Here is a 27,156-nt window from a genome sequence, read left to right on the forward strand (position 1 = left end):
GAGGAAAAGGTATACTATCAGAGTGTACAGTCTTAATTTTACAAATCTATTCTTACCTTGTATGGGGTAGAGGAATTGGCAAAGAAATGCAGAGGAAAGGATCAAAAGTGTTGCTCTGTTTCTGACAATGAGGACATGTCAAAGAAGATCTTTGAAAACAAAAATGTAAGATATTCACATTAAGATCACCTTGAACTATGTCAAAATATGAGGGAACATTTGCTTTGTTCATACCTGTACTGGGCTTGAAAAAGTTCTTGTACAAAAGTGCTACACACAGGAAAAGATGGTCCCTCGGGCATGCCATCAGTCTCTGATGGAGGCTAAAAAAGAAAAATACAATTCATAGACTAGAAGTACCAATTTTTTATTGAAGATTAATCTAAAAAGTCATAATGCCTTAATTTCTTTTATAAGCTACATATCATGTCCAGATACTTCAGTGACAGGCACCTGCTAAAGGAACCAAAGCATAGCAAACAGCGTGTAAGTCACATGGACCCATCTCCTCAGACAGACCAGGTTTTTCCACCTCCAGCCCATTCAGGGATGGGGCAGCTCTTCTTCCCCAGGATGCTCCAATCTCCCTCCAACTCTCAAAGCACCCCAACCCCGCAACCTCTTCCAAGAAAAAAAGCTCAAACACTTTGAAAGGACAGTTCTCCACATGCCTAAATTCTAGTGCAGCTATTAGCTGGGCTATTCATTCTGAAGCCTAATCACACTCTACTTTTCATGTCCCTCCACCTAAGGACTAGCTATTGAGCATTTACTACCACATGCAGAGCACTGTACAGAACCTCAGGACAAAAATGTAAATAAGACACAGTGACCTTGAGGAGGTCTCAATTTGGTGGGAGAGTCAGCAACATGCATAAAGTCATATGACAGCCTAGAGTGTGTAGGCACAAAGGGATCTTGATCAGAATAATTTAATAACCTACCAAAACTAGAAATTTGAAATTTAAAACAGAGCAAAATTAGCAAAAACTTTTAAAAGTTGCTTTGGTTTGGAAAGTATCTTTTTAGTCTTAAACTGTTTCCATTATATACATCATAATACCTATCATATTAAGGCTACGTGTATAAAAAAAGGAGTACAACCGTCATGTTTCTAGTAAGACCATTCTGGAGGTTCAGTTCCTATGCTCAAAGCCAATTCCAACAGCTTCCATACATTTCCTTTTGGATTGTGTGTTCGTCCTAATGATGCCGAGTAAGTTTTATTGGAGAGCAAATGTTTCCACTCTCATTAAACAAGGATGTGAGCAGAGACCACGTCTCTTGTGCCTTACACTGCCACACAGTAGCAAATAAGATGGAATATTCATGAAAGGATCCACTTAATTTTATACTCACCCAGCGTTTAGTCAATTTCATTTTATTAACTAAATGCAACAAGTCCTCAGTGGAGGTTGGGGAGAAAAGGTTGCACTGCTCCCCAACTGAAGCAGGGAGAGCGCAGGTCCTCACCTTCAGAGGAGGCTGGCCACTCTGCTTTACAGCATGATTGAGGTCTTCATGAACTCGGTCCAAAAGCCACAGCAGAAACTCCTGGGCATCATGCTGGGAATTCCCCCGATACTGCAGCGCGTTCTTTGACACAATACTCTACACAAGGAAATAAATCAGCATGAACAGGTGTAAGCTCCTGGCTTTAAAGAGAAAACTATTTATCATAATTTCAAAAGAGGAATGCAAGAGCCCAAAGATGCTGAAGATTACATCCCAGAAGGACAGTACTGTAAAATCAAGATGCTTAAATGTAAAAACCTCATCCCAGAAATATAACCAAGAACTTTAAAATGCACCTTAACCAGCAATTCTACTTTTAGAATACATTTAAAGAAAACAACTGAAACAGCATGCCAAAACTATGCTGACATTCATCAGGGTTTAGAATAGCCAGTGTTTACAGATATTACTTTTTTGTTTCAAACTTTAGAGTAAGATGTATTTAAATTGACTTTTCTAAAATGCTAAATAAACTTTTTTGTAAGATATTACATTTTCAAGATTCATCACTCATTCAACACAGATGGCCAAGTACCTACAGCCTGGTGAGGGAGACAGGACAAAGTCAAAGCTTAAAGTACAGCATGACGTGCATGCGCTGGTGCAGCGAGGAGGGGGCAACACAGTCAGAGGTGCTGCGTGAACTCATGCTCTACATTTGGATGGGTCTCCGTGTGTACTTCCTAGCTCTGTCACTGGAAAGGCACAGGAGCAGCTATGCCCTCACAACACCTGTACAGCCAGCACCTAGACTGCCTCCCAATGTCATTCTCTAATTAAAAAAAAACAACACTAGGGTTTCTTGGAGAAATGGTTGCTTCTAGGGCTGAGATGGGCATGTTACAGGGATGCAGGAACCAACCCAAAGAGCCCCCAATGGCCAAAGTTGGAACAATTTGAGCAACAAAATAAATAACAGTGATTATAATCCAAAGCATAACATAAATGAATCTATACTGATATAATTAAATGAATAAATAATTCCTCCTAACAAAGGAACTGCAATTAATTTATGTTGATAATCTCTCCTCCACAGGTGGAGTTTACCACCCCCTACTAGGGGTCGGCTGTAACTGCAACTTGCCTCCAAAGACTTGAGTATGGAAAGAGGGGTAGGAAGGAAGCTGACAGTCAGGACCCAGCTAGCCCTGCGAAAGGTCGGCATCATTAGTGGCAGGTCCTGCTGCTGCGTGCGCCCTTGATATGATGTAATGGGAGAGCACTTCACTCCTGTGGCTTCTTTCCAGAAACCCACAGCCTCATCTAATCATAAAAAAATTAAATAAAAATCAGACAAAACCCAAATTGAGGGATATATGAAAATAAAATTAACTGGTGCTTCTCAAAACTACCAGGGTCATTAAGGAAAAGGCAAATCTGAAAAATTGTCACAGATGAGAAGAAACTAGAGACACTACAACCAAATGCAGTGTGCTCGCACACATGGGGTCTTGGGCCAAGGGAACAACTGGTAAAATCCCACTGAAGTATGAAATTTAGTCAAGAGCAACATGCCAATATTCGTTTTCTAGTTGCACTACAATGACACAGGCCATTAACAACAAGGACACGGGGTGTGTGGACTTTCCGGGTACTCTTTATGCCACCTTTGCCAATGTTCCTTTAACTTTAAAACTATCCTAAAATTTAAATTTTTACTTAAATATGATTATATATATATATATTTATAAATATAAAGATAGCAGTTGTGCATACTGGGTGTCATGGGAACAAAACAGGAGCAAACTAAGGAACAGGACAGTGATGACATTCCAAAAGGAAATGTCACTTAAGCTGGGCCTTGAAGGATAAAGGCAGGATCTCAAGGCAGAGGAAGCAACATGTCCCAACACACAAAGGTATAAGAAAGTATGACACCTTTAAGGAAGACCAAGAAGTTCCTAAGGACCAAAATTCTAGGTCCACTCAGGCAGAGTAGGAGGCAATGAAAAAGTAAGGTAGAGGCCGGCTGGGGGGGGGGGTTCGAAGGCCACGCAGAGGCTGCAGCACACCGCCGACCTAAGTCCCTGCTCGTTATGTCTTAGATGTGAGGTGCCCCCAAAGGCTCATGTGAGACAATGTAAGAAGGGTTAGAGGTGAAAGGATTCGCTTATGAGAGCCTTTACCCAATTAGTGAATTAATCCCCAAAAGAGCTTAACTGAGTGGTGACTGCAGGCTGGTAAGGTGTGGCTGGAGGAGGGGGGTCACAGGGGTGTCCTTCCTTGTTGAGTGGAGCTAGCTCTCGGCTTCCTGACGGGATGTCCTGAGCCTCTCTCCTCTGCCACGCCCTTCCATCATGAGTTCTGCCTCATCTCAAGCCTCAAGGAATGGAGCCAGCCGTCCATGGACTGAGACTGAAACTGAAAGCCCCCAAATAAACTTTTCCTCCTCTAATTGTTTTTGTCAAGTCTTTTGGTCACAGTGACAAAAAAGCTGATCAAGAAACTGTTCCCCCACTTGCTATTTGTGAGGCCAGTGTACAAGGATTATAATTATTCCCTGTGGTTGTGAGATGGGAATGTATGCAAAATGTTTTACATGTAAAATTTGAGACATAGTAAGCACTCCAATTGTAGCTGTGGGTGTTATATTAGGAAGCAGGGAGAAAAGGGGGGGGATCTACACAATAGGAGAGTAATTAGGAAACAGTAAAATGATCAGACAAGAAACAACAAAGATCCAGGCTTAGCAGTGAGACCAAAATGTGAAGGCAGATTTGAGAGTTCAGAATTTAAGCAGTAGAATCAATAGAATTCAGGAGTCCGGTGCACAAACACATTCCTGGAACCCCAGCAAATGCCTGGAATCCTAGCAACTCAGATGCTGAGGCAGGATGATCACAAGTTCAAAGTCAGTCTTGACAATTTAGTGAGATCTTTTCTCAAAATAAAAATAAATAAATAGATGAATATAGCTGGTGATGTAGCTTGGGGGTAGAGCGCCCAGTGGGTTCAATCCCAGTACCACAAAAATAAAAAAAATAAAAGATGATTTTTTTAAAAAAATCAACAGAATTTCTGTGTGACACAGTGAAAGTGGAGGGTGAGGAAGCAGGCCTTAATGTGATCCCGGTGTCTCCGCTGGATGATGGACAACTGGTGGTGAACTACATCAAGACAAAACAAAGAAGGATGAAGTCTGAGACAGAAGGTGATGTGTTATCTGTCAAATCTACTCTATTTGAAGTTCTGCAGACCTCCAGAAAATGTTCTGGTAGACAACTGAATGACACAGATCTAGGGCTCAGCAAAAGAGTCTGCACCAAGGACAAGGATTCTGGAGTCAACAGATGGTGGAAGCTGAAATCATGAGTGTGGCTGAGAGTGCCCAGACAGAATCCTGAGAGACCAAGCCAGAGGGCAGAATCCAGAGGGCAGAATCCAGAGGGTAGAATCCAGAGGACACCTATTTTTTTTTTTTTTGGGGGGGGGGGGGGGGCGCTAAAAAGAGATCAAAGATGTGGCAAGAAAATGGAAAATGGAGACCCGAGAGTCAAGTAAAGAGAGTTGTACAAAGGAAAGGTTGGAAAACAGCATTAAAGTTGAAGAATGATAAAGCAGGCCAAACAAAAACTGTGGGCTGTATTTCCAATTCAGATAATGATAATGGAGATGAAAGGAACAGACCTGTAATTTGAGAAAGAACCATCACAGCTCAATGGTCAATCAGATGGGAACGACAAGCTGATTCATTAAACATCCTGAGATTTGGATTCGGGATAAAGGAATATTAGAAATGGAGGTGACACTGGCAAAATTCTCTAACTTAATAAACTAAACAAGGGAGAAGAAGGACCCTGATAATAAACAAGGTTCCAAATGCTGGAAAGATGCCACGGGGTCCCAACTCAGACCAGGCATGCAGGAGGAGCAGATGTGGGAAGGTCTTTACTCCACAACCTCCCCCAGACACAGGGAGATGCCATCTGAATGAAAAGCAAATCTTCTCCTTCTCAGTCTGATTTCTTGAATTTCCCTGTCACATTTTATACACTAGACTTATTTTTCAATTTTAAAATAATTTGGCTTGTGGTCTTATGTTTCCCTCATTTAAGAGCATCAAAACCTAAGCCATTGGTAAATATACTAGAAGAATGAGAGCTACAGAAAGGGTTTCCTAGTTTTAAAAAATGGATCAATAAACAAAAAGAATACATATATACATATATTCATATACATCATTAGCTATATGCTACACACTTGCACGCGCTCGCTCACATACACACACACACACACACACACACATCAGCATTAGCAATTAACCCTGTGGCTAACTCAGAATAGAAGAGAAACAGGTAAGTGATGACACTATTATATTGTCACCAGAGCAAGAGAAAACCAGGGATGACACAAAAATTTTCTGTTTCTGACTTAGGTGAATAATGAAATCAGGAACAGAGGAAGGGAGTGGGAACTACAGAGTTTTGAATAAGCTGAGTTTGAGGCACCTACCCAAAACCAAGTGAAATTAAGTCTGCTACTCGGGAAAGAGAACTAGGCAGGAATTTAAACCTGAGAGGCCTATGCCTGTCTTATGGACGGAGAAAGGTGATCCAGGGGACACCTTGTGAGAAAAGGAGGCAACCAGGGCAGAATGCTGAGGAATCCTGGGACAAGTCACAGAAAAGGAGCCCATGAAGAAAACAAGAGGCAGTGGCCGGGCGACGAGGCCCGCAGCAGCTGAGGGAGGGGAAGCCCCAGGGGATGAGGCAACAATGCGACTGCTCAGGAGTGAGGGCACCAACAGGGCTCTGAGGCAGAGCCGAGGCCTCCTGCCTGTGCGCGCTCAGGGAAGCAGAATATTGGTCAGAGAGGGTTAGAAGAGAAGAAAAGGTAAGGAGACTGAGTGATAGCCATGTCCAAGCAGCCAAGGCTTACAAGGAAGGAGGAAAGATGCTGTGACTGCCCGAAGGACACCCTGCGAGAAGCAGCCCCGGGGAAGAAGAAACCTGTGACAAAGATGATTCTTCAGCCTGGGGAGGAGGAGGGCTGGAAAAACTAGAGGAATCCACCTTAAACAGAGTGGGCCAGGAAGATGAGGGAGATAAGGGCGTAGGAGAGGCCTCGACTCAGATAAGCAACTGCAGGAAGGCAGGGAACCTGTTTTCCTGAACTTGTTTTGTATCCTGGGCTTCTGTGCTTTGTGGAGGAAGCAAGGGACAACTGCCCAGAGGAAGTCCTAGGTATAGCAAAGGTGACAATAAATCTCTTGACACGTTAGCTGGCCGCCACAAACTGTCAGAGGCACAGCAAACTTCGTTCCAAATGCTCTTATGTTCTCCCAAAGGAAAAAAATGAAAGCAGTTTATCAGCTATGCATCCCCCAAAAACAAATTAACTGAAATCAAACCTGCAGTATGCATCAAAACAGATTGTTCTTTTCACTATTATTAATTGTTTGGCAGTCCTGGGGATGGAACACAGGGGCACACTCCCACTAAACTACATCCCCAGTCCTTTTTTCATTTTTTATCTGAGTTCTTGCTCAGATGCCCAAACCGGCCTTAATCTTGCCATCCTCTTGCCTCAGCCTCCCAGGTAGCTGGGATTACAGGCATGTGCCACTGCACCCAGCAAAACATATTTTATTCACAGCATCCATTCAAATTCAGAGTAGACCAATATTTCATTCTTTATCAGGGCTGAAATGTATCTAGGTTCCTCACCACTATCATTTCAACTCCAGAGCGATTCACCAATCACCACGTGCTAAGGTGCTGTGAAAAGGCTGCTCAACAAGATTTTTGTTGGGCACGACTCGACAAGCAGAAAGGCTTCCACTACCTAACAGGGCACAAACCGCTCTGGGTCAGCCCCACCCTAAATCACTACCTGGGAAACTTAAGGAAAAGAAAATCTCAGCACTCACACACAAACACAAATGCTCCTCCTTCCGCCTCTTTTAACCCCTCACAGAGGTGGCTTCTTCCCAATGCAGATAACCAGGGGTCTGTTTATCTTTACCTCTTCCCCAGACAAAACAAATCAGAGAATAATCTCATGGTCAATCCTTTAGCTGATGTCACAGAAAAGAACAGTGGGAGTCAGGAAGCCCCAGCTCTGGCGCCAGCCATTGGGATTCATGGTTCATGGAGACCCCTGGCACTCCAAACCTTCACCTTGGTTCATCTTTTGAGTCATAACTAATGCTGCTTTGGTTTACCTTTTATGATTTTTTTCATTATTAAACTTCAGTTTATTTGATGTCCTAAAATTAATCATTCTGTATTTTTTTGCAGTTTTTAAAAAGTTGATTGTCACTGTCATCTGTAAATAGCAGCAATGCTATTATTCAAATATTCAAGAATTGAAATTATTCAAATATGTTGCTTCTTTGTGAACCTTGTTAAAATTAACCTTCCATATTTGTGTCTGTTTTAGAGAATTTGGACATAATGCTTCTGTCCGAGAAAATATATTGAGTCATGTGGCTTGAATCCTATACATTCTACCATAAATAAATTTGGCCATTATGCCAGTCCCCTCAGTTGATGATCCTTAGCAATCACTTACTAAATAATAAAGTAAAAAGTCAAAATGCTTGCAGGGTTTTTAAGTGTCATAACATTTCACCTTATACTTCAAACAGAGAACTTTTATTTATTTATTTATTTTCCCTTAAAGGGGGGGGGGGGGAGAAACCTGGTTGGAAACATGGTTAAGAGAAAAAAAAAATGCAGTCTCTACAATTGGAACTACACAACCACACATGAGGTCCACTGTTCCCACAGAGCCCTAGCAAGGAGGCAAAAGTATCCAGGCTCCAGGGAAAGACACTAAGGAGTCCAAAACATTCTTTACCTGGTCCCAGGAAGAAGGCCCCAGGAAGTGGTGACTTCCTCTCATAGGGAATTAATGTGGCAATAACCACCTGACATGACTGATGAGGAGTTGGGCTACTCTTGTGGGGAGAAGACAATTTGCAAGACTCATCAAACCCAATCACTACCCACTTTCTTTCTCAGAAGAAATATGGAATTTATTTCCAGTGATTCTAAGTAAGAAACAGAAGAACCTGGGAGGAGAACAGTACAAGCTCAGCAACCCTACTCTAAAAATCTAAAATCTGAAATACTTCAAATCCAAAACATTCTGAGCACAGACATGACACCACTAGTGGAAAATTCCACTGTTAACCTCATGTGATGGATTGCATTCAAAACACAGGTGCACTAAAAATGTTGTATAAAATTAGCTTCAGGCTTTGTGAGTAAGGTGTATATGGAACATAAATGAATTCCATGTTTAGAGTTGGATACCATCCCCCAAATATCTCATTACATATGTGCAAATATTCCAAAATCCAAAAAAGTCTGAAACACTTCTTGTCCCAAGCATTTCAGATAAGGAATATATATAACATTTCACTTTACACTTCAAACAGAGAACTTTTATTTATTTATTTATTTTCCCTTAAAGGAAAAAAATGTATTTTTTTATATTTACAATTTTAGAGAAAGAAATAGAAAGATGAAATGTCAACAACTAAGTTCATTGCTGGTATCTAAAAGTAAAATCTGGTTCTCAGACTCCTGCTAGAAAGAGTGGTAAGTACTTGTTTTGAGAAAAGTTTCATTTATGAATCTGATTTTTAAGCTACCTACCAGGTTGACAAACAATAATTAACTAAAATTTAAGGGATGAAATCTGTACAAATGGATGAATACTATAAAAACAATATGACCCATGGAAAAAGATAATAATAGAGACAAAGTATCTATGCAGCGCTATGCCAGCCCAGGTACAGAAAGCAGCCCCAGCAGACAGGGCTCTGTGCCCTTGGAGGGCTTCTCCCCTCTTCACTCTGGTGGGGAGGCCTTTTAACCTAACAGCACAAATTCAGCTGAGAGGCCCTGGCATCAGCTGGTCATGGCAACAACAGGCTCCTCAACTTTCACACATTCTTTCCCTAGGACTGGACTGCCCTCCACCAGCCACCAAGCCACTGTCACTCCCCTTCCTCAGCAGGATGAAGCAGAGCCCTGGTGGGAGAGAGGAGAGAGAAAAGGGAGGAAGCTTCCATCAAGGATGGAAAGACAACCACATGAGAATGCTAGGGAACGCCACCTGCAGCACTCCGTGCTCCTGCCTGGCCACAGGAGAAGGTGCACAGCTCCTTCATCCTTCCAGACACAATGGCCTAACACAGGGCAATTCAAGTACAGGTGTCCCTCCTCCCCCCCCCCCCCCGAATTCCCAGGATCCAAATTCAGGAACCAGATATGGATTGCAAAAGATACTTGCACTATTTTAAGAATAATTCCCCTGTACTGGGCATATACCCAAAGGAGAAGAAAACTCCTTACTAAAGAGACACTGCACCACCACGTTTGCAGCACCATTCACAACAGCTGAATTAGGGAATCATCAATTCAGATGCCCTCCAGTGGATGCATGGATAAACAAAATGTGTATATTTTACACAATGAAGTACTACTCAGGCATAAAACAAAGAATGAAATCCTGTCATCTGCAGCAACATGGATGGAACCAGAGATTATGTGGCATAAAACATGCCAAACATAAAGACAAATACCACATCTTTACTCATTTATGGGAAACAATGTCAGCCTGGTACAATTACTAAATGGATTGGTGGTTGCTTGAGACAGGGAAAGGAGGAAGAGGGGACAGAAAAATTAAAAGGGACATCTAGAGACTGAGAAATATGCTAGGAGGTAGAAGGAAGGAAAGGAGGGCAAAGAGGGCAGAGGAAGGGTAGGTGGACATGATCAACGCACGACATATGGAAATATCACAGTGAATCCCATTAATCTATGAAGTTAATATGTGCCACCGATTATAATAACAACAATGTTTGAAAAGGTCAACAAAAAACAGATATGCACCACAAACCCTTGGTAACAGGAACCCATTGTTGAAATTAAAACTAGAGAAGGAATTATACCTTACCAAAGAAAAAAGATACAAAAGAGGGCTTACCTGAAAATAAATCTTGAATTTCAAGAAATTATAACCAGTACGTGAAACCACAAAACTAAGGGTCAAAGTACAGTCAAGGGCCAGGATAAAAGGGGCAAATACCAAAAAGATATCCTGCAATGGTGTGGCCAGATGAACAATGAGCAAAGCTTTCCCAAGAGATCAGAAAGCTACACAGGTAGAAAATACAGCAGCAAGAGAAGGCCTCGAGTACTGAAATAGCAGTTGACCCTTTCTGCTACAAATGCAGAAGCAAAAAGTCAGGATTATGAATACCCAGATCCACATCTTCATTTTAATAGCTTTACTTAAAGCAAATTTTCTGAGCCTCAACTATCTTTTCTACAAAATGGGGATGATAATAAAAAGATTAATGTGAGGCTTTAGTGAGAACATAAATGATCTTATAAACTCCAAAACTCTACACAGATGCTATTATGTAAGTTTTTTAAAAATCAAGAAAAGAGAAAGGAATAATACTGGAAAATGTCAAAGAGAAAGAAAAGGAGAAAATATTGAAAGCACTGGTTCTTCCCTCTGGCTGCACATCAGAATCACCTGGGAAACCTTAAAAACAAACAAACAAATAAAAACCATGTCCTGACAAGAGCCCAAAGATGCTGACTCAAATCTATGGGTAGGATTTGAGCACTGATGAACATACTTTATATACAGAGTTATGAAAAATGGTGCTGTGAATGGATAATTATGAATGTAATGCATTCCACTATTGTCGTGTATGTAAGAAATAAATTAAAAAAGAAAAAAAGTGTGATTTTCTTTTTTTTTTAATTGTAATTGAACACAGGATCTTTATTTTATTTATTTATTTTTATGTGGAATCCGGGTCTCGCGCATGCTAGGCAAGTGCTCCACCGCTGAGCCACAACCTCAGCCCTGTGATTTTCTTTTGAAATGATCGTATTTCTAATGTGAAGGCAGAAAAAACCTAGCCACCCTGGAAAAGCACTAGAGTTTCACTTCCAAAAGCATTAAAAGAGTCCTCAGCCACACCTGCACTGAGTCACTGATGGCCCTGGGACTACCAAGACAGATAACCCAGTGTGCATCTTCACCTCCGGACAGGGATCAGGAGTGATTCTTCATTCATTATTATTTCCCTGGCTCCTTCCAAATACAATATTTGGCACAAAGAGTAACAATAATAAGTTATGACTGAGTGCTTGTACTGTATCAAACATTATACTAAGTGGTTACGGGTTTTATTTCCTACAAAATTCACCCTTAGGAAATTCTCGATGCTACATTATTGTTTACAGTAGAAAAAAAAACTTGGACTCGGAAGGGATATAATTTGTCCAAAGTTACCACTACACTACTCCTCAACCTCGACTGTTTACAAAAGCCTTAAAACATTTTTGTCCATAATCCTCCTTCAATAAACAAAGCAACTCACAACGTTTTCCCCCTAATACAACTCAAGATTACGCAGGGCGTGAGGTTCTTCATTCCAAGTATCAATTCTCAACGTGGATATAAAACACATGTTGGAGACTCAACTACAGCTGCTCCAACCCCAGGCTTCTAAGAGTTTATTTGCTCTTAAACAAATCCTTGTTAATCAGTTTTTGTTTTGTTGTAATTTGCATTTTTCCTATGACTACAATATGGCCTAGAAACAAAAATGCCGCTTATCTAATTGAAATGTTATTATTTGAGGAATAAGGAGGAATGCAGACTATGTAGAAAGGTCATATTACAGCCTGTGAAGAACCATCCAGCTGGAGTTTGCTAGAGAAAGCCAACAGAGGAGACAGAGCTCTGGCTCTGCGCAACTCGGTGTCTCAGCCGCTAAGGTGAAGGGCTGTGCTCTTCACCTTGGGGTGCCCACCCCCTCTGGTGGAGATCACGTCTGCCCTCCTTCCCAGCACACTCTGAGGGCAACCACTAGTTAATTCCAAGTGTAAAGTCAGCCCAGGTCACCAAAGCGTGTTTATGTATCCAATTAAGTAACTCAAAATTATCTTCTTCTCAGTCTCCTTGTAATTTCCCAGCACAATCTACGGTTCTTCCCAGTTATGGTAAAACAACACCTTTTCTTTTTTTCTTTGTGAAAGGAAGAAGGGGGGGGGGGGGATTTTGGTTTACAATCACAAAGCAAACACCCAGGACTTATACAACTAAAAGGTCATCCTAAAGTAAATATAAAATCTTAAAAGCTAAAAGTGAAAACAGGAAAAACTGGGAAACCCATCTAAATATCTAAGAAATTTTTATGTACTTCCAACTTTACAAATGTTTGAGAGTTTTTAAAGAATCATGCTGTACACCTTAAATATTTACAACTTTAAAATATCAATAACATTTCAATAAAGCTGTTTTTTTTTCAACCTAACAGATCTATGGAGTCTTAAACCAAAGTTTTCTAGTTATATCAATGCTAAATCCAAAGTCCATGTCAACCTCTGGGGGAGAAAAAGGTTGACAGCCTCCCGCATCAAAGAAAAATGAGGTAAGGAGAGAGGAAAAAGAGTTTTCAGGCCATCCTCGTTTGCCAGGTGGTGGGAGAGGAAAGCTTAGCACTAGCAAGAGAAAACAGAAGAGAGGCACCAGCTGGCTTCCTGATCAAGTGGTAGGAAGTAGGGGAGACCCAAGGACTTGAGAAGGCAGCCCAGGAGCCAATCAACCTCCTGGTTGAGGGTCTCTTCTCCCTGGGGTGGAAGTGAAGTGAGACGTGGAACATGGAGCAGAAAGGAGGCAGCGAGGCCTCCAGCCACCATGCACCTGCATGTAACCTGCACATCCTCGCATACTTTAAGTCCTCTCCCGATTACAGAAAACCCAATACCACATAATGCTATGGAGAGAGCTGTTATACGACTGTATCTGTTTAGGGAATGGTGACAGGAAGAGAAGTTCATAAAGGGTCAGTACAGATGCAATCCCCTCCCCATGGGCAGCTGGTAAAATCCGTGGGCAGAGAACCTGAAGATAACAGGATGAATTGTTTCTTCTCTAAACACAAAAAAACACAAGACTGTGTATATCTTCTACACACAAACAGGAAAAGTGGATGTCCTCTTAGTTATTGATATTTTTTCACTGAACAGGTTTTATAATTAGATCCAAAATATTCTGAAAACAGCCTTGCTTTGAATCATTATTCTGCTATTGCTCTTTTATGACTGAATCATCAATTAGTAGTAACCAAGAGGCACGACTCACAAGCAGATTCCGTGAGTTTCACTGCACATTATGCACAGTACCATAAACCCCAGGTGCTCCCAATAAATCTTAATTGGCTGGAGATGCTTTTCAATCCTGGGCCCTGCACCCGCTCTCCATGCCCAGTGCTAGGTCCAGGCTCCACAGTCAAGCCAGGCTGATACTCAGCAAGACAGGCGTGGTCCCCAAATCCCTCACAGCTTCCGACTATTCCTTCAACCTTTGCCACAAGAATGAAATTCCATAAAAACCAGCACCAACGTGGAGTCTCCAGCTCATCCTGGCTCCAGTATTTTCCTAGCAAAGTACAATTTAGAACTTTCCCAGCCTAGGCCTGACCTGGCCCCATCTTGACCAAATTCCAGTCAGTGGAGGCCTGGATCATCTCCCTTAGGGGGATGCTAAATGCAAGAATGTACAAATACATAGGTAGCCAAGAGAAAGTCTGTGAAATCAGAATAGTGTCATTCCCTAAGCAACATGTTACTATCCTGTAGGTATACTTCCCCTTTAAAGATCAGATCAAACTTTCCCACCTACTACTCATCAAAGAAATGCACTAAGAATCTGTTAAACCAGCAGAATGCTATGTTTCACGTAGAGATTAATTAGAAGATTTCTTTTTTATTATTATTCCAACAGTGGTATACTATAGTTATCCTTACTCACTGCTAGTAGTCAATCCTTCTGTAAAATAAGGTAAGAATATGATTTAATTAGCCTTCAAAACAGGCACCTACTATCAGGAATTTCACTCCTACAGCCTAAAGAAATGATCAAAAGTGAAAGATTTATGTAGGAAAAAAAAAAGAGGTTCATCAAAACCAGAAGTCATCTAAGTACTCAAAAATAGACTGTACTATCTCATGCAATAATTTGAAAATTTTTATGACAAAAATCTCTCAAAATACAATATGAAATAAATGCAAAACTATATACACATACAGTGCGTGGTCTAAACTAGGTTAAATACAGCGGAAGGCAAGAAAGCAACACGCCAAATAACTTATATTTTTTTCATTTTATTCATTTAACTTTTATATACTTTCTAAGTTTTCTACAATAATTTGAATACTACCCCTTATTGAAATGGATATTATAACAAATCTTAGGAAAGAAACCAGACACAAAAAATACATACTTGATGCATACATACAAAACCACGATGAGATAACACTTCACACTACGATGGTTATAATAATAAAAAATTAACAAGTATTGATAAGGATAAGGAAGAATTAGAATCCTCACACATTGATGGTGGGAGTATAAAATGGTACAGGCATGTTGGCAAAGAGTCTGCCAGCTCCTCAAACAATTAAACATAATTATTATATGACCCAGCAATTCTATTCCTATACCCAAGGGAAATGAAAAAATTGTGCCCACACAAAAATTTATACTCAGGTGTCCCACAGAATTATTCATAACAGCCAAGAATAGAAACAACTCACATGTCCATCAATGGATAAGCAAAATATAAATATTCGTAAAATGGATTTTTTGGGTGCAAAAAGGATTGAAGCATGATGCATGTCACAACATGATAAGCCTTGAACCCCAATGCCAAGTGAATGGAGCCAGAAACAAAAGGCCACTTACTGTAAGATTCCATTTATATGAAATGTAGATTAGTAGTGGCCCAGGGCAGGGAGGGTGGAACGGAGAGTGACTGCTAATGAGCACTAGTATCTTTAGGGAATAATACAATTTTTCTAAAATCGCAGTGATGGTTGCACAACCCGAGAATAAACTGAAAACCACTGAAATGTACACTTTGATAGGTGAATTATATGCTAAGCAAACTATCTCAATAAAGCTGTTTTTTAAAGTAAACACTTATTATTTAACATATAACAAAGTTCAAAAATAGACAAAGCTGACTGACGGTGCTGGAAGCCAGGAGAGTAGTCTCCTCTGGGCAGGACAGGGAGGGTGGCGTGGGGAAGGGAGAGTGCACAGAGCCTCTGGAGTGTTGGTGATGCCCTATTTCTTGATCGAGGTGATAAATTATTACTTTAGGACAATTCATCAAGCTGTACACTAATGGCTTATGCATTTTTCTGTATGTATATGCCATACTTTACTTAGAAATTTGAAAGAAAATGTTGTCTTCTAAAAAGAAACACACTAAAATCTAGCCAGACTCTTAGACCACAATTCATCTTATTTAGAGCCAATTCTATTTATCTAGTTACTTAACTAAAAGCAGATTAGAAACTGTAAAACAGAGAAGTGAGGAAGAAGGTGTAGGCTCCCAGGAGGAGGATGAAGCAAGAGAACACGACATGGAGGAAGACGTGGGAAGCGGTGGAGGAGAACACACAAAACCAAACAAGAACCCAAACAATGCAGCGATCCAGACCCGACACCTACAAGGCCCTGTGTTGTCCAACTGGCCCCAAAAGAAAACTCCACAAAACAGAATGGAACTCATAGAGCATGGTCACATCAGAGACTCAAATAAAGGAAAGCATAAGTGTGTCTAGGATTCTCTCCCTGGGGGAGTGTACAGCATGTGGCTTATCCATCTAAAACCCACTCAAAAAAAAGTTAAAATTTTAAGATCTGATGTTCAAAAAATTTATCTGAAAAATAAAATGTAAAAAATGAACTTCCCAAAAGGTCAGATGAAAGGAGTATCACCATGTTTTTTCAAAAGATGATACAATGACAGTACGATGGCACAGAACACACCCTGCTGAGGATTACCCCGCCGTGGGTCACCCAGCACTGTAGCATGGGGCCGTTACTGTCTGCAATCCTAGGGCCAGAGCCCTGAGCACAGCTGCACCAAGGGAAGCCATCCGTTATGGCTGCCAGGCCAGACCCGGAGAAGACTCTGAGGCAGAGCATTATTCCTCCTCAGCATCTCATACAGTGGCCTTTTGCAGGAATCTCCACACCTCTGTCCTGCCAGAGTCCCTCTTGTGTGTCACAGGCTTGGTCTCATAGGCTGGTTTTTCCTGCTAAAATGTTTTCATCACTCAGATGTAAAGGAACCCACAGCTGTTCAATGCCATATCTATAAGGCTGATGTTATATGGCAATGAAAAGGAAAATAAGGAAACACGGTGCAGCCAACACAGCCGCACCAGAATTCTGACTAAATTCAAAATTCCTGGGTTCACAGATTTTCAAAAGGAAATGAGGAGACCCCAAACCTTACCGGCCCTAACCCTCACTTCCTCCCAACACTGTCCTCTGATGCTGACAGCCTGAAGCCTAGGAGATCCATATATCCAGAGATGGCATCGGTCACAGCAGCCCAACCAAGCTGCCATACCACAGTAGAGCCAGAAGGGTAAGTAACCCTCCTACTGCAGGATGCAGGATAAAAAGCTGCCGTGTCATCTGTAAAATCCTGATATCATTAACGAGTAGCTATCTGCCGTGGGCAGCTGCTGTTGGAGGAGTTGTCTTTTCTTTAATTACTCTAGTTTATTATAACTTCCATGAATTAAAGACTAACACAAGGGAGATTTACCAAGGAGTCACTAAACTGTTAAAAAGGGACTCTTATGTTAAGGTAAGATTAAAGTACATTTCAACTTAATGCATCTTTTAACAGCTGGGGGCAACTCTGGGCAGGCAAGAGGACCTTAACTATTATTCTTCTCCAGCTACTGAAAACCAAGGCCCTCAAATAAAGACAGGGTTGAATGTCTTTCCCTACAGTTTAAACAAAGCCTGTCTTTGCTGCCCCCCAGCCCCAATCACTACTCAAATTAAAGCAGAATAGGGAGTTCCTTGCTCATGTACTCATGAATATGCACACAAAGAACAGGACTAGTTACTACAGGGGATAAAGAGAATCCTGGAATTAAAAGTCTGTGCAGAGATGTCCCTTTCTTCATCTGAAAACAAATAACAATCTGTGTGTCTACCTTGCAACACTATAAAGATTAAATACAATAATCCACTGTGCACAGCATATGGTAAGCACTCCTATGTTAGTTACATGAAAAAGAGATGGAGAAAAACATGCATAGTCTGCTACTATTTATGCAAATAAAAGGGAGAATATGAATACCCACCATACACACACACATATACTCATACATATCTGCTTACATTTAAACAAAGACTAAATCACAAAATTGGGAAGAATAGAAATAGGGTACAAAAATCAGACAAAGCTAGACTTTTTGAACAGATTTTGCTTTGCAGAGTTGTCTCTGGGCCACATATTCTATTTTTTGCACAATTATGCAACAAAGTTAAATTTTAAACAGCAATCCCTCAAAATCAAGAGAAACAAATTATTTGAATTTTATATCCAGTTGATGACAGAACCACAGAGGCTTTAAGACACTGTAACTTGTACAAACTTAGTAGGATATACCTTATTACAGACAAAAAAGAAACAAAAACTTACAAATAATCTTAAACCACTTTTGAATATTCACACTATTTGTGGTAGTGTTGGGCTTATCATTCTGTGACTTGTCAGTGAATGATGACATAAGGCAAGTAAGAATTTAAACGGGTGTTACAAATAGGATTTTCAGCTTGGGAGAAAGGAGACACAGATATAAGACCAATGAGGTAAATAAAACCTCTGAAACCCAGAACTGGAATTATGAATATGAAATCATGATTTAACTTTAAAAGAAATTATCCATTTCTTGGAAACTATGCATAACCCTAATGCCCAGATTTGGTCTCTCAATACCATTTACCACCAAAGAACCAGAGCTCCTTAAAGAGATTCCAAACCTGGTACAAGAAATGTAAGATTGCTTAGAACACCTTGGCTTCCTTCCACTCTGGTTTAACAGCACAGAATACAAGTATTGTGTCAAAAGGACTTGGAAGGCAACCTGTTCCAAATGATCAAAATTTGGAGCAACAAAAAGGTTAACAGCAAAGGGCTAGGGATATAGTTCAGTTGGCAGAGTGCTTGCCTTGCATGCACAAGGCCCTGGGTTCAATCCCCAGCACCACCAAAAAAAAAGGTTAACAGCAAAGTATGTTGGTACTAGCCCGCAGCCCTAGCACTGAGCAGATCCAAGGCAGGAGGTCGCTTGACCCCAAGAGTATCAGATCAGTCTGAGACAACATAACAAGAACTACACCCCCCCCCAAAAAAAAGGTTAATAACTATAATTGACTGAACAATCAAATACGCTTAAACTCTTGAGTTCATAGGTTACCAAAACTAGCCACATCTGAAATCAAATAATTATTGTGAGAACTGGAAAATAAAGAGAGGGACCCAAACATTTATCTAGACTTTCTACAAATTCGCTTTAGGGTAACCAAATAATTGATGAGGGCAAGAATATCTTCAGTATTCTAGCTAATGAAGAGTGAATTTTAGAATTATAATGTTACCACTTTCTGACCCTTAATGAATTAACAGATTAGAGAATAATCGTCAATGACTATTGACATTACAAGAGATACAACCAGACAGAATTTCCTGATGGAAATTTGCAATGCCACCCACACAACACAGTTTCACCCCAAAAAAAGGAGGGAAAACTTTTAACTTTAATTTTGTTAAACTTTTGAGATATAACTACCACTTTATATATAACTACCACATTTTAAATGAAGCTGCACAAAAAAATCATACAATCTGTCAGAGCTCTTCAAAATATGACCCAACAAGAGGTGAACTCTTTGTCATTGGTCCATGACAAGATACATATAGAAAAGGAGACTATGCCTTTTAAAACATCTACAGATTAAACAGTACCTTTATATCTAATGAACCTGACAATTTTTTTTAATGGAGCTGGTCTTACATATGCCTTTTTATTTCACTTTTTACGTAATCATTTACATTGGATTTTATGATCAGTTTACAAGAGATTGGAAATTTTAAGACAAACACTCAATTCATTCAACAAATAAATTACAAGAGAAAAAAACTAAAATAAAAAAGGACAGATTATGAGAGTCTTAAATGATTTATCAATCCATTGAAAATTTATGACTTGAGTCCTAATATACACAAACTGTAATACACACACACACACACACACACACAATCTCTATTGTGCATGACTAAATGAATGTGAGACAATCAGAAAAATATGAACAATAGTGGATAACTGATAATAAGAAATTAATGTTAGCTTTCCTTAGGTGGAAAATAGATGATTTTTTTAAAGCATCCTTAGCTGTTAAAGAGATATACTGAAATATTTATGGATGAAACACATTGGAAATTTGCTTCAAAGGTTTTAGGGAAGAAAGGCAACAGTTAAACAAATGGAGTAAGGTTACCTACAAATAAGTAATTGTTGACACTGGTTGAGAGGGACATGAAATTTTCATAGTTTTCTGAATACCTAGCTATTACTGTTATTGTTCAAACATAACTATATGAGAGATAGACGTACTAGTAGTACTAGAAAATTCATAAAAAATGCTACCTGCTTTCAAATGAGGCAGCTAATACTTCCAAGCACGGGAGTTAAAGGGAACTTTTGCACAGGAGTGGTTTTTAAAGTAGGTCTTGAAGAATGTTTGTACCCTGGGCCCAGGAAGAAGAAAGAGAGAAAGCAAGACAGAGAAGTATGGAGCATTTAAAAAGCTGCAGGATGGTCAGGTGGCCACGAATAACAATACTAACAGATTCCTCTGTGCCTAGCACTGTATTTCTCCTATTCCTGATATCAATCCTATGAAGAAAGCAACATATAAAAGAGGAAACAGCTAAGAGAAGGAAGTTATTTGCCTCAGATCTCAGGATCTGGACCCAAGTCTGAGTCTTCAGCTCTCCCCATGTCCGCTGCCTCTCTGGGTAGGCAGAAGGTGGGCCACATCATGGGAAGTTTAAATGGCAAGCCAACACATTCACACTACATTTTGTATATAAAAGGAAAAGTATTGGCAATTTTTAAGAAGAAAAATAATATAACTACAGGTAAGCTTTAAGAAGATTAACCTGGCAGCAATAAAAACCATCAGTTGGAACAGAAAGTTTAGAAACAGGAAGAGGCTGGAAGGCTAATGCGGATGTATACCTGGGACATGATGGCTGGAACTAGAAGAGTTGGAATTATGTGCCAGGAAGCTCCCTCACCACTAGAGGACACCCCCCTGGGAGGCAAACAGGAGCTCTACTTCCCTGCTCCTGCACCACCATCCAGACACAATGCAGCTGTCACTCCCAGAATTAGACAACACTGTAATGTCCCAGCATGAAATATAAAATCTAAGGTGTGGTCTGACTAGAACAGCACTATCACCTCCCCAGATCATGACACTTCTTTGAAAGGAACCGAAAACAGACCCTATGTAAAGGAACTATGGGTAGAGCATTTGTTAACCCCAATGCAAGATATGGCATTCTATGTCAGCTATTAATTTTCATGTACCGTGTAACTTTGAATATAAATTGTACGCTGTAGGACATTTACAAATTGAAGTAATACACCTGTTAGGTCCTCATGCAATTCGCTAGCAAAAATATTTTTACAAATAGGATGATACATGAAAATCTGCAATGTCAATAGAGAACCATAGCACTGAAAGGATCAGGTCAGGAAAACAAGGGTCATAATGAGTAGCCCCAGAACTCGACAGAACCACACAGAGTGTGAAGAATCACATCATCGACTTGCTTGTTTTTCAGGGCTTTGGTTACTTGAGGAAAAGGCAAGGATACTCAGATGGCCTTAAGTTGAGAACGCGTGCCTGCATGTGGCCCATCCACCTTACTAGTTTCAACAATGAACCCTTACTTACATCTTCTCATTTCATGCTCAAAAAAAACATGCAGGATTGCGGTCCTACCTCTGCTACTCACTTGCAGTGAATTCTAACTTCCAAACTTTAAAAGCAATTTAGTGAAAACCCTTTCTCAAAATTTAAAAAAAAAAAAAAGATAGAATGAAACAGACATTATTATTTTATGTATATATGTGACTGCATGACCAATATGATTCTGCAACATGTATACTCAGAAAAATTGAGGAATTATATCCCATCTATGTATATCAAAGTGCATAAATGCATTCAACTGCCATGTATAACTAACTAAAACAAATTAATTTAAAAAAAAAAAAACTGGGAATGTGATTCATTGGTAAATTGCCCCCAGGGTTAAATCCTAGGTACCCTTAAAGGAAAAAAATTACAGAGTTATCAGTGCTTCTTCACAGAGTTGTTGTGAAAATTAAATTTTGAAACTTCATATGAATTTGAAGTTATCTTGTAAATAATCTGGCTCTACATAAATGAATGGGGTTTTCAGTATTATGAATATTATTGTTTTTAAAATCTCCTTAAAAGATCAGAGAGCTTTGTCCTGCTCTTAAAAGATTAGAAAAACACCAAAAGTTAAAGGTAAAAAGATGTGCTGATCTGGTAATGAGCTTAAAAGTCCTCCCAGCAGGAGCAGATCCAACAGCACCATGAAATCTTCCACCACGTGAACTGTTTGTTTGTGGATACACTGTTTACTGCCATCCGAGCTGGACAACTGGAGGGAAGAAGCAACAGATGTTCAGTGACTGGCCAATTCCTCTAGGAACTCCACAGTCCATGACATAAGACAATGGCTGCTAAACAGACAACGAACAATCACGGTTTCATGAAAGACAAGACATCCTGATAGGCTCCACTGCAAAACTGTTGTTTGTTAACACAGAAGGTCATTTGAGGAACAGCCAATGAACAATTAATGAGCAGAGCAAACAAGAATATTTTTGAAGGAAGAAGCAACAGAGGGCAGAACTTTAAATTACTCAATTTTGAATGATTTCTTTTCCACTCTATATATAAAAGGATTTTTTTTATGGAAACTATGAGGTCATTGTTTTCCAGAGTCTTTACTATAGGAAACAGCTGTGGGGAACTACACAAACAGAGAACACTGCCCCATTTAATAGCCCCTCATTGTGACCAGTGTATAGAAGGGGACAGGAAAAATCCATCAAGCCACACACAAGTAACAAAACAAAAGTGGCAGAGTCAAACCAAAAACTTTAGGCCAAAGGAAAATTTAAAACTGGCTGAGGACCAGCCTCTATATTACCACAGCTGTGTCCTGACTTAGAAGATACTTCTCTATCTAGACCACTTCAGCTTCACTTTGCACAACACCTGAAAATGTAGCATTCAACAAATACAGCTTCACCAAGAGCTTCTCTGGGATTCTAATGCTCAGTTACCATAGGAGCCTCCACAACTGAACTCTACCCCCCCCACACACACACACACACACAACCACTAATCACTTTGTTTTCCAGTCCTAAGGAGCATCACCCCTGGACTCCTACTCCAAAACCTCAATCTCCTGGCTTCTCCTCCTCTTTGTTCTTTCCCACCCATCAAAGCTGCCAACACCATCAACTTCCAGCAGACATTTTATAGGTGTTCAAACATCAGAAGAAAGGAGCAAGAGACAAGCAAAGGAAAAGAAACGGAATCCAGCCCAACCCACAATGGGGCGCAAGGCTCCCTCTACGGCGTCACCAAGACTGCTTGCAGGAGTCCAGTGACAGGTACTCTACCATTAAGGGAAGGTGATCATTTGATTTTCAGACAACTTGCTCATAAAATCCCATAGCCTGAGGCCTGCCACTCCCTCTTCCAATTTCTCCCTTCCTCTCTGAAAGCTTAAAGTCCAACAAGATTCATCAGGCCAGTTCTTAAGATCTGACCAAAGTGTACGTCAGAACACCATCACCAGACCTCCCCTTTATAAGGAGGCTGGAGTGAAGCTGTCCTTGGATGTGGCCTCTTCAGACAGATTAGCCAAGTGCTATGCACTTCCCACAAACCAAGTACAGAGACTCAGGCTGAAGAAGATAACAGTCACCAGCAAGGGGAGGGGGAAACAGAGTATAGGTTTAAGAAACCAAATCCTCTTGATTCTGAGAGTAAGTGTTTCACACAACATGGGGACTGTCTGATCCTTGGAGGAGTATAAGAGTAAATTCACACAACTCTGTTCCTTTGGGGAACAAGCATTTCTTTATTCACTCTGAATTCCTTTCTCAGTTATCAGTTGATTCAGATTTTCTCACTGTAACATTATTAATGTTTTGTTGGTAGATACTGATTTTATCAATTGCTGCAGGCATTCAGTAGACATGGTTATCTGTCTCAAAGGTATCTAACATTAAAATTCACACAATATACTTTGGGGGTTTTTTGAAACTTAGCAAAATGACCTAAAATTTGGAGAACTTTTAAAGAACAACATGAGAAAGAGTAAGAAGCAATAATAATACTACATGGTACCAACAAAAACATTGAAACGATACAAAATTCAGAAATCCTAAACAGGGAGAAACTTTTTGTGTACAGCAAGGTGATAATAAGGTTGGGTAGTAATGGTAACATCATCATCTGAGCCAGGCCCTGGCCAAGTCCTTCTCTTGTTTGTTTTCAAAACAGGCTTATGAAGTAGATATACTCTTATCTCTGTTTGAAGATGAGGAAAGGGAGCCCAGAGTTTTCAGCTCCATGGTTCCAAGGAAGCAGTGCAGTGGGATTCACACATGGGCAGTGTGGCCTAGCTCTCAACCACTCACCATTCCATACAAGATAGGAAATGCCAAACCTTAGGATAAACACCCACTTTACACAAGCACCAAAGTCAACTCCAAAGTACTAGAGAGAGAGAGAATTTAGAACATAATAGGAAAAAAAAAAAAAGGAAAAAAAATTATCCTATAAGCAAGAGTAACTTTTTCAGCTATATAGTAATAAAAGCAATTATGGAAAAGGGACAGGTTGAAAAATATAAACTTTCTATAATATACAAATATACCAAACTAAAATTGAAAAATAGGAGACTGAAGGAAATAGACCCATATTTTTTGTTGTTGTTTTGTTTTGGGTACTGGGGATCAAACCCTTGGGTGCTTTACCAATGAGCTACCTCCCTTTTTCTATTTTGAAACAGGGTCTCTTTAGGTTAGTTAGGAATGGCTAAACTGGCGGGCTTCAAATGTGTAATCCTCATGCCTTAGCTTCCCACGTTTGCTGGGATGGAAAATGGGTATATGCGCTATGGAACCTGGCTAAGAAATTCATGTCAAATGTATCACATGTTTAATGAAGTTGTTACTTACACACACATACACTATACAAAGATGAAATGGAGAAGACAGAAAGAAAGTGAGGAGGTTTCAACATCTCAAGAGACACCATGACCAAGTAGGATTTATTCCTGGAATAAAAAGCGATTCAACATACAAAAATCAAGCAATGTAATAAACATACATTAACAGAATGAACTGGGAAAAACCTAAACACATGATCATCTCAGATGATTCAGAAAGAAACATCTGACAACATCTTTCATGACTTAAACACACACACACACCCGCACACACACACCCCACACACATTCAACAAACTAGGAACAGATGGAAACTTCCTCAACATGATAAAGCCCATATGCAGAAATCCTCAGCCAACACCAAACACTATGGGGAAAGGCAGAAGGCCTGTCCTCCAGGATGCCCACTTTGCCTCTTCTAATTCACATAACACTGAAAGTTCTAGCCAAAGCAATCAGGCAAGAAAAGGGAACAAAAAGCATGAAAACTGGAAAGAAAAATGTTAAGATTATTTCTGTTTAAAAATGACATGATTCTGTACACAGAAAACCCCAAAGATTCCAGAAAATTCTGTTAGAGCTAATAAATGAATTTAACAAAGCTGAGGGTACAGAATCAACATGCAAAATCACTTTCATTTATACACTAGCAATGAACAATCCAAAAAGAAAATTAACAATTCCATTTATAGGGCTGAAGGTGTAGCTCAGTGTTAGAGAGTCTGCTTAAGCATGCTCACATCTAGCGCGCGCAACACACACACACACACACACACACACACACCTATTCATTTACATAGCATCAACAAGAATGAATTACTTAGAAATAAATTTAATCAAGAAGTTGGGGGGGACAACAATACACAGAAAACTACAAAACAGAGCTGAAAGAAATTAAAGACATAAATTGAGAGACACCCCCTGTTCCTGGGCTGGAAGACTTAATAGTGTTAAGATGACACTACGACCTACGACCCAAAGAAATCTAAGACTGAATGCAATTCCCATCAAAATCCTAACAGCGTTTTCTTAGAAAATCCATCATTAAATTCCTGTAGAATCTCAAGAGATTCTTAAGCCAAAATGATCTTGAAAAAAGAAAAAGTTGGAGGAGTCATACCTGATATCAAAACTTACTACACAAATAACTTTGGTAATCAAAACAGGGCAGTGCTGGCATTAAGACAGACATACAGACTAACAGAATAGAACACGGAGCTCAGAAGTGAAGCCTCACATAATCAACTGATTTTCAACAAGGGTGCCAAGATCATTGTATAAAGATAGGAAAGACTTTTTATCCAAGGTCTTGGGAAAAACCTCATAGCCACAGGCAAAAGGATTAGGTTGGATCATTATACTACCTACAAAAATTTATTCGAAATGGATCAAAAGGAGGCTGGGAATATAGCTCAATAGTAGAACACTTGCCAGCATACACCAAGTCCTGGGTTTGATCCCCAGCTCTACCTAAAAAAAAAAAGACCTGAAAGCCTAAACATAAGAAACTAAACTATAAAATTCTTAAGACAGGGAAAACTTCATGACATTGGATTTAGCTGGATTTGGCAATGATTTCTTGGCTATGACACCAACATGAATTTTGATTCTTAAAGGTATAAACTGACATTTCTGCAGCTCCACACAGTATTCAGGCCTAAAAGCATGTAGTCACACTGTGAGGTGATCCAGGTCTCCCGACTCTGCCTTCTGCCTTTCCCTCCTACCTCGGTCTCCCCCTTCAACAGTTCCTCTCTCTCCTCCTCTCAGTTTAGTTTCCCCCAAGGGCCTGGCCTTCAGCCTCTGGCCACTAGGCACTGGAATTATCACCTGTCTATACTGAATCCAGGTCTGAAATAACGCCCTATTTCCAACTATTAAGACTACCCTTTGGGGCTGGGGATGTGGCTCAAGCGGTGGCGCGCTCGCCTGGCATGCATGCAGCCCGGGTTCGATCCTCAGCACCACATACAAACAAAGATGTTGTGTCCGCCAAAAACTAAAAAAATAAATATTAAAAATTCTCTCTCTCTCTGTCTCTCGTCTCTTTAAAAAAAAAAAAAAGACTACCCTTTGGCGCTGTGTGGGGGGTCCCAAGACCCCAGCCCAGATATCCAAATTCAAAGGACGGTCTTCTCTTCCCCTGGCACCCCACACACCACTTCCCTTTCCAACTGCTCAGTTTCTACCGCATGTCCCCATTTAGTTCCCCTCCGCCCAGGCCTGAAACCTTGGTGTTCCCTTTACCACTCCACCTCTGGAGTTCTCTCAATGTCACAATGTCCTCGAAACATCTCCTGCGCCCACCTCTCCTCCTTTTCCTCACTTCACACCTCTCCTGCTTTTACAGTTTGGCTCACAGTCAGACCCATTCTCCTAAAACCTCGGTTTCACCAAATCCCTCTCTACACTCTCAGGAAGCACAATTTGAATCACTACTAATTGCAGCTTCAAGACTAAACTGTTGTGTCAGACTTTCA

The 27,156-nt window shown here is 40.3% G+C and overlaps 1 protein-coding gene across 1 annotated transcript in view; it reads right to left on the minus strand.

The window, feature by feature from the left end:
* Usp31 (ubiquitin specific peptidase 31) overlaps positions 1 to 27,156 on the minus strand; it is a 72,640-nt gene that overhangs the window by 36,693 nt on the left and 8,791 nt on the right. Inside the window, exons 2-4 of the mRNA XM_027948634.3 lie at positions 1,474 to 1,611; positions 235 to 323; positions 57 to 149 (exon numbers count right to left, since the gene is read on the minus strand). Of these exons, the coding sequence (XP_027804435.3) occupies positions 57 to 149; positions 235 to 323; positions 1,474 to 1,611 (320 nt within the window). The remainder of the gene's footprint in view (positions 1 to 56; positions 150 to 234; positions 324 to 1,473; positions 1,612 to 27,156) is intronic.

The sequence above is a fragment of the Marmota flaviventris genome, chromosome 19 (genome assembly GCF_047511675.1).
Source record: "Marmota flaviventris isolate mMarFla1 chromosome 19, mMarFla1.hap1, whole genome shotgun sequence".
NCBI classification, from domain to species: Eukaryota; Metazoa; Chordata; class Mammalia; order Rodentia; family Sciuridae; genus Marmota; species Marmota flaviventris.